The sequence below is a fragment of the Hypanus sabinus genome, chromosome 27, assembly GCF_030144855.1.
Source record: "Hypanus sabinus isolate sHypSab1 chromosome 27, sHypSab1.hap1, whole genome shotgun sequence".
Classification (NCBI taxonomy): Eukaryota; Metazoa; Chordata; class Chondrichthyes; order Myliobatiformes; family Dasyatidae; genus Hypanus; species Hypanus sabinus.
Window position 1 is genome coordinate 28982909 of NC_082732.1, and position 20623 is coordinate 29003531.

Genomic DNA, 20623 nt, shown 5'->3' on the forward strand with positions numbered 1-20623 from the left:
ACCGGGAACTCCGACACAATTTTAAAAAAAAACAATACAACAAAACACTGAGACAATAACAGTGATTAACACAAACTACATTTTAAAAATCCCCACCCCCTACCTAGGATGACATTTACCCCCCGCGCTGCACAATGGTTCCCAGAACTGCTCCATATCTGGGGCTGTTCGCGCCTCGGCACGTTCTCTGCTGACTTGTGTGTTGGAAACCTGCCAGTCAGTCTGCCCTCGACGCGACCTGTGACCCCCCTCTGATGGGGGTGGGATGGTCAAGGACACCTGGACTTTGTGCACCGGGGCCTCCGTGATCTGCTCCGGGGTAATTACTCATTTCTGTGAAATGGTAGCATTTAAGCTCGTTTCTTTCCTTGGAAGAGTTTGGGGATTTAATCTCAAAGAACGACACTACCAGTGCTGGGTAGTTTACACTATATCGTGAAATATTTTCAAAATTTGAAAAGAGGTGTGGGGCAATAAGTGTTTTAATGCTGGGCTTTGGGGAAACCAAGTGCCTGATCCTTGCCAAGGGCTTGCACTGGCTTAATGGTTGTATGTTCTATAAGGAAGTTAAAGCGGGGTTATTGTTAAGTGTCTTCTTTTGTGACATGTCGTTTCTTTGGGAAAGTTTGCTTTTTGTGGATGAGGTAGATTACTTAATTTTGGTTGCTAATGGAGACCGAGAGTCGCGAAGGCCCAGTAGCCGCTGTGCCGCCGGGGAAAATGCGACCTCCTCCTCCTCCTCATCCCCATGGTAGGTTCAAAACTCCGCCTGGTATTTTGCTGGTTCCCTGGAAACGTGCACTGATGCAGTGCCGCCTTGAATCAGACTGCAGCATCCCATCGGGCCTGGGGTCGGGAGTGCCCAGTGCATTGGAGAGCTTGGGATGTGAGGGGACCCATGAACGACTATCCTTGGTGATTTGAGCGCCAGCGACGCCGGTTGCTTGGTTGAGTGCAATCCTCGTCCTGAAATTCCACTTTCTGAGCAGTGGCGTCCCGTGGAAGCAGGAATAATGAGACGGAGTTGGACTGTCCCCCACCACGAATAAGTGATGATGGATTCACTCGGTGGCCAAACGTTTTAATTCCGATTCCCGTTCCGACATGTCAGGCCATAGCCTCCTGTTGTGCCAAGATTAGGTCCCCCTCAGGTTGGAGAAGCAACACCTTGTATTCCGTCTGGGTAGCCTCCAACCCGATCTCGGTTTTTAAAAAGATTCCCTTCCCCTCCCCTCTTCTTCTGTTCCCCACTCTGGCCTTGTACCTCTTGTCACCTGCCTATTACTTACACCTGGGTCCCCTCCTTCCCTTTTTCCTATGGTTCACTCTCCTCTCCCATCAGATTCCTTCTTCTCCAGCCCTTGACCTTTCCCACCCACCTGGTTTCACCTTTCACCTTCCAGCCTGCCTCCTTCCTCTCCCCCACCTTTTTATTCCAGTGTTCTCCCCCCCCCACTTCCTTCTCAGTCCTGAGGAAGGGTCTTGGCCTGAAACGTCTCTTTATTCATTTCCATTGATACTGCCTGACCTGCTGAGTTCCTCCAGCAGTTTGTGTGTGTAACTATGGACTGACTAGGAGTCAATTTCCTGCTGCCCTATCTCTCAGCATCATTCAACCACCTTCCACTGGGCCTTTGGAAAGCATCACCAGTAACAAATGGATCAGGCTATGCTTTAATATGTTGGAGGGAGAGGACAGAACAGAAAGAGGCAAACAGACCAGAGTTAGAGGCCTAGTATTTGAGGTTCTGGTCATCAGAGAGTCCAGAGTCGAGGCCTGGAGTTTAGGGTCCTCACCAATGGGTCAATATGGAAGATCAATACCTGGAGATCAGTCAGAGGTCAAGCCCGATGGCCGGAGCCCTGAATCTGCCAGTCCACTGGGGAAGTCAAAGTTTAATGTCTGTGAATCCACAGGAGGCCAGACAGCCCGTTCTAGGGTTGGGGGACTGTGTATGTGTTGGGGTGGGTGGGTGTCAGGGAGAAACTGGGCTTGTTTTGCTGCTGTTGTTGTGATCTGTGCTGTTCTGCCAAGCATTGTGGGCTTGCCAAGTTGGCGCTGGAATGGGTGGGTAACACTTGATGCCCTCCCCAACACATCCTTGGGTTGTTTTGGCTGTTAATGCAAATGATGCATTCACCGTATGTTCCGATGTACATGTGAGAAATAAAATGAATCTGAAGCATCATCTGTTAACAACACAATAGCTTAGTAATTAGTAACACTACAGTTCCCAAACACACATTTTGTGAGCAAACAGCTCTCAAAAAGTTATATAATTTATACATTCTTTGATAATAAACGTTCTTGAATCTTGAATTTTGAACGCACCGGGTGTTGTGCTTGGTTCCTGTCGTGTGTGCAGCATCAGCTTGCTGCAGAGCAGTCTGAGAGAGCGGCTGGAGTAACGGCAAGCTCTTCTCCACGTTCAGGACAAAGTCTTTGGAGAAGCTCTAGGGAGGTCCGATACACTTCCCACAGTCTTGATACAGGGATTCAGTCTGAAATGTCCACATTCCCTATTTCCCCCACCACCACCCACAGAGGACCCAGGGCTCAACCTGCTGAGTTCCTCCAGCAGGTTGTTTGTTGCTCCAGAATCCAGCCTCTACACTGTCATACCACCCAGGTATCAGATTTTTTTAAAAAAAATTATGTGGAAATACAGCACAATTACAGGCCTTTCAGCCCATCATACCTGGTAAACTGTACCACAGCATTAAGGCCAGGACCAACAGGGTCCAGGACAGCTTCTTTCACCAGGCCAGCAGACTGATCAATACACATTGGCCTGATTGTATATCTGACTGTACATTGTGTCTGACTGTACAGGACCATTGTGTATACGGCCCTCCTGTCTGGGCAATATCTTCCCACATTTCCCTTCTTTATTGCTTGTACATAGCAATGGAGATGCAACATAAAGATTGTTACTCCCTCACGTTGTGAGGTGGATGTAAGAAATAAAATTATAATCCTAACAAGCCTGTGGCACCCATTAACACCCATGAGACCAATTAACCTGTATTTCTTTGGAGCACCTGGAGGAAACCCACTTGGTCACGGGGAAAACATACAAACCCCGTATGGACAGCGGTGGAACTGAACCTGCGTTGCAGGCACTATGGTAACATTACACTAACCTCTACGTTACATGGTGCCTCAGCACCAATGCACTAATTTGCAGAGACAGTGTTGAAAAGTCTCGCAGTTAATGCCACCTTTAACTCAGGAATGGCCTGGTCAGGGTAACCCAGCTCAGCTCCCTTCACTCCCAGTTGGGGCTGGGCTTCACATCCCCTTCTTCAGTCACTCCCAAAGCTGCTTCAGGAGGGAGACAAGCCCACGGGCAGGGACTGGGGTCTGTTGGAGGGGTTTTGAAAGAAGCGGTTAAATTTGCAGAAGTCCGAGCTCCCATTTCTCTGCAACTTCAAAATAGTTTCTGATAAGGCCTGTGGCCCAATCACACGAGGTTTTGTTCTGTGTTCTGAAAGTGAAACCTGGAGCAGAGGGAAGGCAGTGCCATCGGGTGAACATGTTGAAGGCAAAGAAGTTCCTTCATCCCCCTGAAGGAGGGTTCAGCTTTGAGAACTGCACCAGGTGAGGAGATAGGTGAGGTGGGGGTTCTTGCTGGTGGGGCAGAGGGGGAGAACCTGGTGGCAAGTGGGCGAATTTCTGACTGCAGCCCAGAGCAAAAAGTAAAGGAAGTAGAGCTGCGAGACTGCTGTTAGTTTGATGCTCTCCCTCTCTCTCCAGTGACCCCTGCCTCAGTCCATAATCAGCCCTGAAAGTAAAACAAGGCTGGAAGGTTCATGAGTGCTCTGTGCCTGGGGGGCCAGGGAGTGGGTGGGGGGGGGGGCTTAAGATTGGGGAGCAGCTGCTGTTTTGCTGAACATTTTTTTTGAAAGTGAAACTGAAACAAGGCAGTTCTGCAAGAGCAGCCAAGTCAAGGAAGGAGTTTTGTTCAGACATGAATGAGCCTCTGCCTCTCACAGCAAATGCATTCTTAAATGCAGAAAGCACTAATCGTTCTGAATTTTCCTGTGCCCCATTTGTATGTTAATTGTTTTTTCTAAGTCCCCCCCCCCCGCCCCAACTCGTCTTCCCTCCCACCCCACAGCGCCTCTTCGGTCTTTGTCGTCCTTTCACCTCCCTCCTCTCTCCCCTTCATTCCTCCATTTTCCAACCTCCCTCCTTCGCTACCAAAAGCTCCCTTTCTGAAGGCACTGACTATCAGTTGAAGCAATCCCTCATCACTGTGAATTCACCCATCTCTGACTCTACCCGTAAGCACCCTCAGCTTATTAAATTGTGAGCTGAGGATTGGTCTGGGGTGGGAGCAGATGCACGCCATAGCTGAATTCTGTTGTTTCATTACCGCGTCCCCACCACCATGCGACGAGCCCTCTATCAGCAGTCAATGATTAGTGCCAAGAGCTCACAGGGTAAATGTTCCTGTGTGATCCTGACACAAGTCTGCAGATTTGGCCCACCTTGCTCATTCTCTCCCTAACTCACTCCCTGCGTCTGTGTATTGTGTCTTTCAGGAACACTGAGTTGGAGGGAGGCCTACAGAAGGTGGGCTTCAACCCTCCAAAACCAAAGAAGACAGGGACTACCATTGCTGGTGTCATCTTCAAGGTAACTGTTCACCCACAGCACCAGTCGCTAATACCCCCAGGGTAATCCGTTTGCAAGCATTTTGTCACTGTATGAGGAGACATCATCAGTGCCTGTTAATTTGTGGTGTGTCCTCCGAATGCTTGGCCTTTATATGTTTATCTATCCGCTGATTGGTCATCATTACGGAAATTCAATTGTGATGTAGGGAGGGGGTCTCGTCACTGTTTGGTTGCGTGGCAAACTCTGTGAGTTGTGGTCTGGAATTTTGCTCGCAGTTGCTTCTGTATGTCAATTGAGTTTCCATAACGATGACCAATCGGTTGATTGATAAGTATATAAAGGCCAAGCAATCGGAGGTCACACCATAAACTAACTGTGCCCTGATGATGTCTCCTCGTATGGCGTTGAAACGTTTGCAAATTAATTGCCAAGATTGGAGAACAACTCAACCCAACCATCAGCCACCCGAGCTGCACACTTTCCAAGTTATTTCCAACTCCCGTCGTGGTTGTGATCTCCAGGACAGGATATGGCAAAGTACAATGATGGTACAGGCGAACATTAGCACTGTGACCAACTGCACTAATGATCTGGTGAAATGAGCTCAAGTCCAACCATGGCGACTGTGGGCTTTAAATCGGGAAACATTCTTGAATCAAAAGGCAAAAGGTCATCAGTAAAGATGAACATAACACTAGCAGTTTGTTGTAAATATTGTTTCACTAATGGCCTGCAAATGGCCTAGTTGATAAACATCTATGGAGTGGTTCCTGCAAAAGGGAGCTGCTACATGGTCTGGCCCACATCAGCAATCACAATCACAGACTATGTCCTGCTCCACAGGTGGGAGAGAGTCCCTGGAGGTGAGCTTTCACCTTCCAGCTATCCTCTTTCCACTCCCCACCACCTTTTAATTCTGGCATCCTCCCCCTCCCTTTCCAGTCCTGAAGAAGGGCCTCGGCCCGAAACGTGGACCGTTTATTCACTTGCACAAATGCTGCCTGACTTACTGAGTTCCTCCAGCATGTTGCGTGTGTCGCAGCAGATACTCTAACCACCCAACTTAGGTATTAAATAGCACTATTGTTAATATCCTGGGGCCATCACTGGCTAGAAACTCACCTGGACCAACCACATACTGTAAATACTGTGCCCACAAGAGCACATCAGAGACTTGGTATCCTCTAGTAAGCGACTCTCCTATTGACACCCCAAAGCCTTTCCATCGTGTACAAAGTGTAATGGAATATTCTCCATTTGCCTGCGTGAGTTCAGCTTCAGGATATAACAGCCTGGACAATTGTAGTCCACCAACCATCTTAAAACATCTCCACAGATGGCACACAATATCTGAATGTGTGCATTGTCCTCAGAATGCACTGCAGTTATTTGGCCAGGTGAAATGAAAACTCCTCCCAAACCTGCAGCCTTTACGGCCAAGAAGAACAAGGGCTACAGGTGCACCAAGTTATACTTGACTTGGACCAACGTTGCCATCCCTTACAGCAAGTGTGAGTGTGCGACTATTCATTAGAAGGATAGCAGTGGTTCGAGAAGTTAGCTTTTTACAACTTTTAAAGTGGCTTATAGGGATGGGCAATACATATTTGCATCCCCCCCCCAAAAAAATGACCAGAATAGGGAAAAATGCCCAATTTGTGTCAAATCTTTCACCCTGGGTGAACCGGAGGCTGTAATTAACATGAAGTTAACAGAGCTCTGTTTTGGCTACTTTGGATTCTCAGTTTGCCCTGGGCAGTGTGACAGGGCTTGGTAAATGAGTTCAAAGTAAAGTTATTATCAATGTACATATATGCCATCCTGAGATTCATTTTCTAGCGGCATTCACAATAAATACAATGGAATCAATGAAAAACCGTCCACAACAAGACAGACAGACAACCAATGTGCAACAGACAACACACTGTGCAAATACAAAAAGAAAAAAAACATTAATAAATAAATAGACAGTAAATATCAAGAAAATGAGATGAAGAGTCCTTGAAGTGTTAGGCCATTAATGATCAACCCTGAAACTAAAACAAGGCTGCAAGGTTCATGAGTGCTCTGTGCCTGGGGGGCTGGGGAATGGCCGGGTAGGCCATTAGTGAAACAACAGTTCAGAGTTGTGGTGAGTGAGGTTATCCCCTCTGGTTCAGGAGCCTGATGGTTGAAGGGTAATAACTGTTCCTGAACCTGCTGGTGTGAGTCCTGAGGCTCCTGTACCTCCTTCCTGATGGCAGCAGTGAGAAGAGAGCGTGGTCTGGGTGGTGGGAGGGTCCTTGGTGATGGATGCTGTTTTCCTGCGATACTGCTCTGTGTAGATGTGCTCAATGGTGGGGAGGGCTTCACCTGTGGTGGACTGGGCCGTATCCACTACTTTTTGCAGGATTTTCTGTTCAAGGACATTGGTGTTTCCATTCCAGGCTGCGGTGCAACCAATGACTGACTAGTTCCTGTGTTTTGTTGTGTAGGATGGGGTGATTTTGGGATCCGATACCCGGTCAACAGATGACATGGTCGTGGCTGCAAAGGATTGCATCAAGATACACTATATCGCTTCAAACATTTAGTAAGTCTTGTTCTTGGGATTCACAAATTGACATCCGTTAAATCACCCCCTCTAGTGGCCATACTGTAAAATGACATCTCCTCATACCCTCCTTTGCTCCAAACAAGCCAAGCTAATCCAACTTTCCTCACAACTACAGTTTTCCAGTTTTGGTGACATCCCCATAAATTTTCTCTGAACTTTCTCCGGTGCAATCACATGTTTTCCATGAAGAGGAGACCAAAACTAAAGACAGTGTTTAAGTCTTTAGTTTTATTTAGAGATATAACATGCTAACGGTCCCTTACAGCCCAACGTGCCCCTGCTGCTCAGTTACATGCATGTGACCAATTATCCGAAGAACCTCTATGTCTTTGGAATGTGGGAGGAAACCAGAGCTCCCAGAGGAAATCAACACAGTTGTGGTGAGAATGTACAAACTCCTTTCAGACAGCAGCAAGAAAAGAACATGGGTCAGCAGTGCTGTAATAGCATTACTGTGCTAGTCCCAAAGCTAACTAGTGTTGTACACAGTTCCCTCTCAGGAGACTGTCTGTCTATTGACTTCCACAGGTACCTTAACCACACCTCCTCTCACCCAGTTGCTTGAAAGGACACTGTTCCTTTTTACCTCAGTTCCTCCCTCTCCATCGCATCTGTTCTCAAAGCAAGGCCTTCCATAGCTGGACGTCAGAACTTTCAGAAAACAAGATTTCCCTCCCAGCTGCTGGAGCTCTCATCTATATCTGCTCTATTTCTCACTCTTCTGCTCTGACCTCACTACTCCCCCTCTGACAGAGTCCCCATAGTCCTCATCTATCATCCCACCAGCAAATGCACCCAATACCTCATTCTTCACAACTTGTGTATTCTGCAGCTTGCTCCCACTGTCACCTTCAACTTCTCTGCCCTTCTTCTTTCAACTCCCTGCATGACTTCCTGGTCTGTTTTCTCCCCTCTCCCCACCCCCCCCCGGAACTTCTCCCCTGTCACCACAAGTGTGTAACTCACGTCCTTTCACCTCCATCCAAGCTGTCTGGAGCTCCAGATAATTAGCCATTTTAATTTTCTTCCCCATTCCCACACTGACACGTCCACCCTCAGCTTTCTCCACTGCCAGGGTGAGGCTAAACTCAAGCAACTAAAAGCACCTCAACTTCCACTGGGATAGTTTTCAGTCCAATTACATGGATATTGAATTCTCCTGTTCTTTTTTGCTCTGCTCCTGATCTACCCAGTTCTTCCTACGCCCATCCCAGCCCTCATCACCCTATCGCTTTCTGCTTCTCCATCAACTTCTCTAGACCTCACTCATACTCTCCTTCCACTGGGACGTCGCCCCCTATTGGTACGTCTGCTTTTCTCGTCTCCCTTATTCGGTTCCATGATCAACCTTCCTTTCCTTTCCGACTCCATCACCTACAGCCCTGTGTTGCCTCTGCCCATCACCTGCCAGTCTCTATCATCTACTTCCACTCCTCCTTCCTCCATCAGCCTTTTGCTGCCCCCACCGTACATGGATCCACTTATCACCTGCCAGTGTTTTCTCCCTTCTTGACTCCAGATGTTGGCTATCCATTTCAGAGTTCAAAACTAAGTTCAAACTAAATGCATTATCCCAGCATGTATTGTGCATGTCACCATATACTACCTAGAGGTTCATTTTCTTGTGGGCATTCACAGTAGATACCCCTACATGTATGCGCTGATTTCCTCTGTTACTAAGTGTGTGTTGCTCCAGAATCCAGTATCTTTAGTCACTTATGTTTCTATTTTCCTTCTAATAAATAAAAACATCCAGCAGGCTGTTTTGAACTTTTTATTTACCTCTCCTATTATAACTGAGGGTCTGTTAATGTATATTTCTCCCTCCATACTAATCAAAATCATTCAATTTGCCCAGTTGCAACTTCCACAATACATTGTAAGACCATAAGTCTTAGGAGCAGAATTAGGCCATTTGGCACATGGAGCCTGCTCTGCCATTTCATCATGGCTGATTTATTATCCCTCTCAACCCCATTCTCCAGTTTTCTCCCCGTAAGCTTTGACGCCCTGACTAATCAAGAATCCTGCTTTAAATATACCAAAAGACATGGCCTCCACAGCCCTCTCTGCCAATGAATTCCACAGATTCACCACCCTCTGAATGAAGAAATTCCTTCTCATCTCTGTTCTAAAAGTTTGTCCCTCTAGTCTGAGGCTGTGCCCCCTGGTCCTAGACTCACCCTCTATAGGAAACACCTTCCTTACCCACTCTATTCTGACCTTTCAAAATTCGATAGGTCTGAATGAGATCATAAGACCATAAAATATAAGAGCAGAATTAGGACATTTGGACATTTGATCCATGGAGTCTGCTCTGCCATTTCATCATGGCTGATCCAGTTTTCCTCTCAGCGCCAGTCTCCTGCCTTCTCCCCATATCCTTTCACGCCCTGACTAATCAAGAATCTATCAACCTGTGCCTTAAATATACATAAAGACTTGGCCTCCACAGCTGTCTGTGGCAAAAAATTCCACAGATTCACTACACTTTGGCTAGAGAAACTCCTCCTCATTTCTGTTCTAAAACCCCCCCCCCCCATTCTGTGTCCTCTGGTCCCAGACTCTCCCACCACAGGAAACATACTCTCCACATCCACTGTCTCAAGGCCTTTCACCATTTGATAGGTTTTGATGAGGTCACCCCTTTCTCTTTTGCATTCTAGTAAAAAGGCCCAGAGCCATCAAACGCTCTTCATAAGACAGGCCATTAAATCCTGGAATCATTTTCAAAAACCTCCTTTGAACCCTCCCTAGTTTCAACAAATACTCCCTAAGATAAAGGGCCAAAACTGCTCACAATACTCCAAGTAAGGCCTCACCAGTGCTTTATAAAGTCTCAACATTACATCCTTGCTGTTATATCCTCATCCTCTTGAAATGAATGCTAACATCTCATTTCCTCACCACAGACTCAACCTGCAAATTAACCTTCAGGGAATCCTGCACAAGAATTCTCAAGTCCCTTTGCATCTTATTTATTTTGTATTTTCTCTCCATTTAGAAAATAGTCAACTGTTTCATTTCTTCTACCAAAATGCATGACCACACACTTCCTGACACTGTATTCCATCTGTCATTTCTTTGCCCATTCTCATAATCTGAGTCCTCCGGCATTTTGTGTGTGTTGCTAAGCCCTTCTGTAGCCTCTCTACTTCCTCAAAACTACCTACCCTCCATGTATCTTCATATCATCAACAAACTTTGCAATAAAGTCATCAATTCCATCACCAAAATCATTGACATATAACATAATAGAATCGGTCCAAACACAGATCCCTGTGGAACCCCACTAGACATCTGCAGCCAGCCTCTAAAGGCTCCCTTTATTCCCACTCTTTGCCTCCTGCCAGTCAGTCACTGCTTTATCCATGCTAGAATCTTTCATGGGCTTGCAACTTGTTAAGCAGCCTCACCTGTGGCACCTTGTCAAAAGCCTACTGAAAATCCAAGTACACAACATCATCTGATTCTCCTTTTTCTATCCTGTTTGTTATTTCTTCAAAGAATTCCAGAAGATTTGTCAGACAGGATTTTTCCTTGAGGAAACCATGCTTACTACAGCTTATTTTATCACGTGCCTCCAAGTACCCTGAGACCTCATCCTTAATAATTGACTCCAACACCTTCCCAACCACTGAGGTCAGACTAACTGGTCTATCATTTCCAGTCTTCTGGAACCATTCTAGAATCTAGTGATTCTTGAAAGATCATTACTAATGTCTCCACGATCTCTTCAGCCACCTCTTTCAGAACTCTGGGGTGTACACCATCTGGTCCAGGTAATTTATCTATTTTCAGACCTTTCAGTTTCCCAAGAACCTTCTCTCTGGTTATGGTAACCTAACACATTTCATGACTCCTGACACCTGGAACTTTCACCATACACTTAGACTGACACAAAATACTTATTCAGTTTGTCAAGCATTTCGTTGTCCCCCATTACTACCTCTCCAGCACCGTTTCCAGTGGTCCAATCTCCAATCTTGTCTCTCTTTTACACTTTATGTATCTAAAGAAACTTTTGGTATCATCTTTAATATTATTAGCTAGCTTACTTTCGTATTCCATCTTTGCCTTCTTAATGACTTTTTAGTTGCCTTCAGTTGGTTTTTAAAACTTCCCAATCCTCTAACTTTCCACTAATTGTTGCTCTATTATATGCCCTCTCTTTGGCTTTTATGTTGGCTTTGACTTCTCTTGTTAACCATGGTTGTGTCATCTTTCCTTTAGAATACTTTAGAATATATATCCTGTGCCTTCCGAATTGCTTCCAGAAATCCCAGCCATTCTGCTCTGCTGTGATCCCCACTCATTCTTCTAAATTCCAGCAAGTACAGTCCCAGAGTCATCAACCCTTCCTCAGACATTAACCCTTTCATTCCCAGAATCATTCTTGTGAGCCTCCTTTCCAACGCCAGCACATCTTTCCTTAGATAAGGGGCCCAAAACTGCTCACAATACCCCTAGTATGGTCTAAACAATGCCTTATAAAGCCTTGGCATTACGTCCTTGCTTTTATATTATAGTCCTCTAGAAATGAATGCTAACATTGCTTTTGCCTTCCTTACATCACCGACTCAACCTGTAAGTTAACTGTTAGGTAATCCTGCACGAGAACTCCCAAGTCCCTTTACACCTCTGATTTTTAAATTTTCTCCCTGTTTAGAAAATACTTTACCCTTTTGATTCTTCTACCAAAGGGCATGACCATACACTTTCTGACACTATATCCCTGCTTCTTTGCCCATTCTCCCAATTTGTCTAAGTCCTTCTGCAGACTCCCAGCTTCCTCAGCACCATCTGGCCTTCCATCTCTTTTCATATCGCCTGCAAACTTGGCCACAAAGCTACCAATTCCATCATCCAAATCATTCACCTATAACATGAAAAGAAGCAGTCCTAACACTGACCCCTGCAGGACATCACTAATCACCAACAGCCAACCAGAAAAAGCCCCCTTTATTCCCACTCTTTGCCTCTTTGTCTCCCGCCAATCAGACAATCCTCTATCTGTGCTGGTATCTTTCCTGTAATACCATAGACTCTTATCTTGTTAAGCAGCCTCACGTGTGGCACTTTGTCAAATGCCTTCTGAAAATCCAAGCAAGCTCATCAGTCCCATTTATTATTTCCTCAAACGACTATCTGGATTCCTCAAACCTCTGGATTAAATTCAATCTCCAGCTGCTCAATTGACCAGGTCAGCAATATGCTCCTGAGCTTTTAGCCCATTCAACCATCTGGCCAATCTTGACACCATCAGCAAACTTTCTTTAGTTTGTTACCCACATTTAAGTTTGAAATATTAATACATAAAATAAAAAGAAAGGAAATGAGCAGAAGCCTTATGATCCCCAGTGGTGATGGTCTTCTACTAACAACTTTTGGATCAGATTTACCACTCTACTTTGTAACCCTTGAAATTCCTATCTTTGCCACTGTGTGCGTCACCCATTCAAAAGTCTTGCTAGAGCACCCTTAGTGATTGCTTCCCTTTCCCGCCCTCCTGGGCACAGATGGGCGTTTGATTCCCAACGACGTCTGTAAGGAATTTGTATATTCTCCCAGTGACTGCATGGTTTTCCCTCTGGGCACCACACGTAAACGCTAGAAGAACCCAGCAGACCAGAGAGCATCTGTGGAAAAGAGTAAACAGTTGATGTTTCAGGCCGAGACCATGTGCTCTGATGAAGGGTCTTGGCCAAAAACGTTGACTGTTTATTCTTTTCCACAGATGCTGCCTGGTCAGCTGAGTTCCTCCAGTGTTTTGTGTCTCTTGCTTTGGATTTCCAGCATCTGCAGATTTTCTCCTGTTTGTGTTTCCTCCGGATGCTTCGGTTTCCTCCCACACACCAAAGACAGAAAGTTAGGGTGAAGGTTAGTGAACTGAGTGGGCATGCTATATTGGTTCTGGAAGCGCGGCAACATGCGTGGGCTGACCCAGCACAATCGTCGCTGATTAGATGCGATTGATGCAAATGACACACTTCACTGAATGTTTCGATGTACTAAGTGTACATGTGACAATTAAAGCCAATCTCCTCCAGGTGGACATAATCTCTCCTTAACAAATCCCTTACGATTGTTGTTGGTTGATCTGTGCTCTTCTAAATGAAGGTTTATTGCCAGAATTGTTCCAATAATCTGCCCACCACTAAAGCAAACTTCTCACTCTCCAACAAGCTTTCATTGTGATATTAGCTTCCCACCCTTTCCCTGTGATATTAACTTCTTCTCTTGCATTCTCTCTCTCTCTTCCCAGCTGTTGTGGGGCAGGAGTGGCAGCTGACGCTGACATCACAATGAATATGATCTCGTCCAACATCCAGCTCCACAGCCTGTCGACCGGGCGCCAGCCTCGAGTTGCCACCGTAAACCGGATGCTGAAACAGATGCTGTTCAGGTGCGAGAGCGGTCTCACAACAGGACGAAGATCTCTTCACTCATTGGCACTGAAGTGGGATTGACTGGGCTTGGGGAGAAGATTAGACCAGAAAGCATTGCAGCAGAATTAGGGCACTCACCCTATCAAGTCTACTCTGCCATTTGATCATGGATGATTTATTTTCCCTCTCATCCCCATTCTCCAGCCTTCTCCCTGCACCTTTGATGCCCTGACTAATAAGAACCTATCAACCCTCCCCAGCCATCTGTGGTAATGAAATCCACAGATTAACCATCCCCTGGCTAAATAAATTCCTCATTTATTTTCTAAAGTGACATCCTTCTATTCTAAGGCTGTGCCCCCTGGTCCTAGACTCTCCCAAAGGCCTTCCGAAAATCCAAGTAAAGAACATCCACTGCAACACACACATTGCTGGAGGAACTCGACCGGGCAGGCAGCATCTCAGGAGATGAGTAAACAGTCAGCGTTTCAGGCCGAATAATGATAAGTCAGAATAAGAAGGTGGGGTGGAGGCAGGAAGAAGTACAAGGTGATAGGTGGAACCAGGAGAGGGGGAGGAGGGGATGAAGTAAAGTCGATTGGTGAAAGAGAGAAAGGGCTAGAGAAGGGGTGATCTGGTAGGAGAGGACAGAAGACCATGGAAGAAAGGGAAGAGGGAAGGACCACCAGGGGAAGGTGATGGGCAGGTAAGAAGAGAAGGTATGAATGGGAAGCAAGAGTGAGGAGTGGTGAAGGAGAAGCGGGGAGGTCAACTTCTGGAAGTACGAGAAATCTATTGATTCACCTTTGTCTATCTTGCCCATGACATACTGAGGGGGAAGAGGGTTGAACTTCCTCAGTGACTTTTCCCTGATTTCCAATACCCAGCTTCACCGAGCCAGGGTGATGCAGCACAGTTCAATGACCAGGGGAGAGGGGCACATGGGAGCTTCATGGTCCCACAGAAGATGCGAGATCTTCCTTTCTTCAGAACATCCTCTTTCCCAGAGCACAGCCGGCTGAAGGCAGCACACAGCAATCCTGCCCATTCGCCCCTAAATGATGAGCAGGGTTCTAGCTAAGCTTTTATAGACCCCCCCCATCCTTGACACAGGAGCCACTGAAGACAAAAGATGGGCCCCCTCTCAAATTTTGATCAGAATCAGATTTATTATCACTGACATATGTCAGGGAAGTCATTGTTTTGTAGCAGCAGAACAGTGCAAGACAAAAGAGTTACAAAAAAATAAACTATAGCCCAAAAGAGGAATAGCAAGGTAGTATTCGTGTGTTCACAAACTGTTCAGAAATTTGATGGCAGAGGGGAAGAAGCTGTTTCTAAATCATTGAAGGTGCGTTTTCAGGTTCCTGTAACTCCTCCCTGATGGTAGTAATGAGAAGATGGCATGTCCCAGAGGGCATTTAATGGTGGATGAGACGATGGCATGTCCTAGAGGGCATTTAAAGGTGGGTGGCCCCTTACTGAGGCAGTTCCTCTTGGAGATATTCTCAAGATTGGGGAGGGTTGAGCCCATAATGGAGCCGGCTGACTCTACAGCCACTTTCAATCCTCCATTTTGGAGTCTCCTTACCAGGCTGTGGTGCAACCTGCCAGAATGTAGAATCTTGCTGGACTTTGGTGATGGTCCCAAGTGAGGTAGAGCCATTGGCATGCCCTGTTTGTGATTGAGTCAATGCGTTGGGTCCAGGAAGGATCCTCAGAGATGCTGATGTTCAGAAATTTGAAGTTGCTACCCTTTGCACTACCCTCATTGAGGACTGGTATGTGTTCTTCCGACTTCTTAATGATGTTTCTGCCCATCAACAAACTTTACTCACCCCTGACTCCTCAGAGTTGACCAGCCCCTGATTTAAATCCAATGTTATCTTTCTGCAGGTACCAGGGGCACATTGGACTGTCAGTGATAGTAGGGGGCGTGGACTGCACAGGGGCCCACCTATACGCCGTGTATCCTCATGGATCCACAGACACACTGCCCTTCGCCTCCATGGGTAAGGAATGGTTAACACCATGCACAGAGCTGTCGTAAGGCAGACTCTGAAAACTTGTTAAACCAGACAAGTACATGGACATCCAGGTTAATATGGGTGAGCTGGTAACTCTGGCAAGGCTCTCGTAAGCAGACTGGGCAGGGACACTGTGGACAGCCCAGGAGAGTCAGCGCTTCATGCAGGAGGTGGGTGCAGGAAAGATGTGTACTGATGACATTATACACCACTCAGACCCTCATCTCTGCCTTACCATTCCATGGGATCGTGGCTGCTCTTATCTTAGCACCAACCTCCTGTATAATTCCATATTCCCATAGTATCTACAAAAACACAGATCTTTGTATAAACGCGCTCAGTGACTGAACCTCCAAACCCTCTGACAAGTCACTAGAAATTATTTATTTATTTAGATACAAGCCCCTCTGGCCCTTGGAACTGTACCACCCAGAAAACCCTGATTTAACCCCAGCCCAATCACAGGAGAATTCACAATGATTAATTAACCTACCAACCGCTACGTCTTCGGACTGAGGGAGGAAACCAGAGCACCCAGAGGAAATCCACATGGTCATGGGGAGAACATACAGACAGTGGCAGGAATTGAACCCTGGTCTCTGGTACTGTAGAGCCTTGTGCTAGCCACTACACTACTGTGCCTCCCCCGAATGAGGAAACCATAGAATCATAAGACAAAGGAGCAGAATTAGGCCATTTGGCCCATTGAGACTGTTACGCCATTCCATCACGACTGATTTATTATTCTTCTCAACCCTGTTCTTCGGCCTTCACCCCATGATCTTTGACACCCTTACTAACTATGAACCTTTCCATCTCCAACTTAAACATACCCAATAACTTGGCCTCCACAGCCATCTGCGGCAATGAATTCCACAGCTTAACCACGCTTTGGTGAAAGAAATTCCTCCTCACTCATCTCTGTTCTAAAGGGATGTACTTCTAATCTGAGGTTGTGCTCTCTGGTCCTATTCTCCTATTGGAAAGGTCCTCTCCATATCCATTCTATCTATGCCTTTCAATATTTGATAAATTTCGATCAGGTTATAGAAGTATACAGTATAGAAACAAGATCTATTTGCCCACCTTGTCCATACCGACTATTATGACCTATACATACCAATCCCTTCAGCCACATTAGGACCATATCCCTCAATGGCTTTACTTTCTCTATACCCATCCAAATACCTTTTGCATTTGCCTCCTCTGGCAGTTTGTTCCAAATAATTCACCATGTTCTATATGGAAGACATGTTCCTCATCTCTGTTTTAAACTTCTCCCCTCTTGCCTCAAACCCTTGTCCTCCAGTTCTAGGCTTGCCCTCCCTGGGGAAGATTTTCTGATTGCCCATCCTGCTAACGCCCCTCAGAATTTTATAAGCCTCATTTGTACAAAGTAATATTTCATGAGACAGAACTTGAATGCCCTATCTAAATTTACATATTTATGCATTTTACATAATGGAATAAACTGACCCGGGTCAGCTCTGTGCTTGTAACTTGGGGATTTACCGGGATATTAACTGGTGCTGTGTTCTTCTACAACAGGGTCTGGGTCAGGGGCTGCCATGGCCATTTTAGAGGATCAGTACAAGCCAAACATGGAGGTAAGTGACCTACTGTGGCAAAACCACCATATCCAGTCTTGAAGTTCTAAAGCCAAACTAAGTTTTTTATTGGATTATGATTGGGAGTCCCTCTCTAGTGTAATATCCATTTTGCACACGGCTTGTTTCTTTTTAGTTGAACTAAACCTATCCAGCAACCTGGGAGTAGGCACTGTTCCCAACCATCAGAGGTTCTAAATCCTTCTCATTACTATAAGAGCATTAGGTAGTTGAGGAGTTCTTGCTACTCATGGAGGTCACAATGAGCTTGAAGTTCTTCCCTCCCCACTCCCCTCCCACAACCTATACCCAGCCATTCCCCCAACTCTTATTTTCTCTTACTCAAACCATCAGTTCCTCCACTCCTCCAGTCTTTGGGTGACTCTGGCTCTGAGTCCAAATCTATTCTGTACCTCCTAAACCTAATAAAGCGGAACTGAGTGTATGTCCATGGTTTTCTGCTGCTGTAGCCCATCCACAAGGTTTGATGTGTGCATTTGAGACTGTCTTCTGCACACCACTGTTGTAACCTGTAGTTATTTGAGTTACTGTCACCTTCCTGTCAGCCTGAACCAGTCTGGCCATTCTCCTCTGACCTCTCTCATTAACAAGGTGTTTTTGCCCACAGAGCTACTGCTCACTGGATTTTTAAAAATTTTTTCGCACCAGTCTCTGTAAACGCTGGGACTGTTTGTGCATGAAAATCCCAGGAGATCAGCAGTTCCTGAGGTATTCAAACTACTCTGTCTGGCACCAACAATCATTTAGATGCAACAATCTGTTGGATTCACATTTGTATGTGTTATTCTGGATTTCCAGCATCTGCAGAATCTCTTGTGTTTATTCCTGCCCTAGACTCAGGAACAACCTAGCTCTGAGCCCTAAGTTATTCCAGTCCTATGCCCTGAGTTACACCAATCCAGATTATTCTAACCCTGAGCTCTGGGTCACTCCATTACCTGGATTCCGAGTGTTAGACCTTATGTCACTCCATCTGTATACTTATGGTTATTTTTGACTTAATTGCTTGGTCGCTGTAGCTTGGATACTGACTGTCTCTGGCTCTGGGCCCCAGGCCCTGGGCCTTCCCTGCTGCTGGACACTGAGTGTCTCCGGCTCTGGGCCCTGGGCCTTTTCCGCCCCTGGATACTGAATGTCTCCAGCTCTGGGCCCTGGGCTTTTCCTGTCCCTGGATAGTGAGTGTCTCTGGCTCTGGGCCTTCCCTGCCCTTGAACACTGAGTGTCTCCGGCTTTGGGCCCTGGTCCTTTTCCGCCCCTAGATACTGAATGTCTCCAGCTCTGGGCCCTGGGCCTTTCCTGTCCCTGGATAGTGAGTGTCTCTGGCTCTGGGCCCTAAACCTTTATCACCCTTGGACACTGAGTGTTTCCAGCTCTGGGCTCTGGGATTTATCCTTGCGCTCACCATACAATGTCTTATCTCCAGGAGGAAGAAGCCAAGCAGCTGGTCCGTGAGGCCATTTTAGCCGGGATATTCTGTGACCTCGGCTCTGGAAGTAATGTCGATCTCTGTGTCATCACCAAAAACAAGGCTGAGTTTCTCCGTGCATTCGATTGCCCCAGCAAAAAGGGGGAGAGGTAAGTACCCGGTCCCCCAGGGTTATTCAACAGAAGGCGGGGACCACCTGAGGACAACAATTAGAAGCACAGGATAGAAAAACAAGGAGGGGACTGTATGTCTATAACTTGATGCTGGAGGAATGCTGCCTATCTTGATCACCAAACCAGAGGATGAAATGGTCGAGAGGGGTGAAGGAGAGTTCTATTGGCAGCCTTCTCATTACTATAAGAGCAGTACGTAGGTAGTTGAGGATAATTGTCCCACATAGTAATGAAACGATTGAAATTCTGAAAGAAAGGAGCTGAACGATAGCGTTGAGGGTAGCACCATCGCTTTATGATGCTAGCAATCACTATTCAGGGTTCAATTCTCGCCACTGCCTGTAAGGGGTTTATACATTTCCCCAAACCATGGGGGTTTCCTCCGGGTTCCTCCCACATTCCCGGACATGTGGTTAGGGTTGGTAAGCTGTGGGCATGGCGACACTTGTGGGCTACCCAGCACGATCCTCTCTGATTTGATTAGAAGGATGCAGACAGGTTTCCTTTGCATAGGAAGGGATTGTCGGCATGCATTACCTGTGAGGGTGATGGAAGCAGATGAATAATTGAAGGGGAAAAAGTGGAGGGCAGATCTGAATGATCAGGGAAACAGGACGAATTGGTTCCCTGACGCAGCCACGACGAGCCAGTTGGTCTTGTCCCGTGTATGCCTTTCCAATTCTCACCCCCACAGTGTGATTCCACACCTCACTCCCCCCCCCACCCACCGACGTCCCCCGTCTTATTAACCCAATTTGTTTCTTACAGGAAGGGCGTGTACCGTTACAAACCAGGCACCACTGCCGTGCTGTCAGAATCAGTCACTAATCTGAAAGCTGAGCTGGTGGAGGAGGTTGTACAGAGGATGGATACCGAGTAACGAGTGGCATCCCATCCACCTTCCAGGATCCAACAGGAGGAATGTACTTCTCTTGGAAGCAGATGCATTTAATGTTTGGTTGTAGATTTTTTTATCCCCCCACACGATCACAGATAGTTTCCCAATCAATTTTACCATAGTAGTTACTGCAGGACTAAGGGCCTAATGAAATTGTGGGTTCTGCAACGTCAGCCTTCTACCATAAAGGGCTGATCATCCAGTCTCTTCTCATTATCGGGGTCTCTGACCTCCCACCTGGTCAGCTCCAGGCCTCCCTTCTTTTTGCTCGTTTACTTGGCTAATCCCAGAGTCTCTCACTGTGATCTACACCAAGATCACGGACTCCTCTTGGGACTTATGATTTCCTTCCGGGCCAGTCCCAGTTTCTCGCTCACCTTTTGGGCCAATGCCAGGACCTTTGCTCTCCCTCCAGGCCATCTCCTCGGCCAATGCTGAGCCTCTAAATTCCAAAATCAGCTGCTCCGGGAGTCTCTGACGTCCCTCGTAGAGTTTCTGCCCACTCACCCACTACCAGCTCTACCACCGATCTCACAAAGTGAACCAGTAAGGAGCCTGGATTTGAGCAATGGACTGCGGTTCAACAAGGGTGGTGAACTGAAGAATAAACAATTAGTACGGGCTAAACACTCATGGGCATAATTCAACTGTTTTAAACGAAACAAAAATGTTTCCTCTTGACTGCTTTTTTAAAATAAATTATACCTAATAAAATTGAATTTACTATCCTGCAATTTTATCATGCTTCACTTGCATCTGACCCCCAGTGTTCTCAGCTTCATTCCTGGGCTTAGGTCAGGTCTTCAAGTCCAAGCAAAGGGGTCACATGGATGTTAATCTTTGCCTGACAAGCATTGGAAGA

General features: G+C 46.4%; 1 protein-coding gene across 2 annotated transcripts in view; it reads left to right on the forward strand.

The window, feature by feature from the left end:
• Nucleotides 1-20475, forward strand: part of LOC132382171 (proteasome subunit beta type-7-like) — a 36509-nt gene extending 16034 nt beyond the window's left edge. The window contains exons 1-9 of one of the 2 annotated variants that reach the window (XM_059952111.1): nt 178-319; nt 3496-3601; nt 4549-4642; nt 7099-7196; nt 13486-13626; nt 15506-15621; nt 17185-17243; nt 18688-18839; nt 19632-20475. In XM_059952111.1, coding sequence (XP_059808094.1) covers nt 3537-3601; nt 4549-4642; nt 7099-7196; nt 13486-13626; nt 15506-15621; nt 17185-17243; nt 18688-18839; nt 19632-19743 — 837 coding nt within the window. In that variant the 5' untranslated portion in view covers nt 178-319; nt 3496-3536 and the 3' untranslated portion in view covers nt 19744-20475. Of the gene's footprint in view, nt 1-177; nt 320-3495; nt 3602-4548; nt 4643-7098; nt 7197-13485; nt 13627-15505; nt 15622-17184; nt 17244-18687; nt 18840-19631 lie in introns of those variants that run through there. The other variant, XM_059952112.1, reaches the window with a different exon arrangement.
• Nucleotides 20476-20623: the final 148 nt, after the last annotated feature.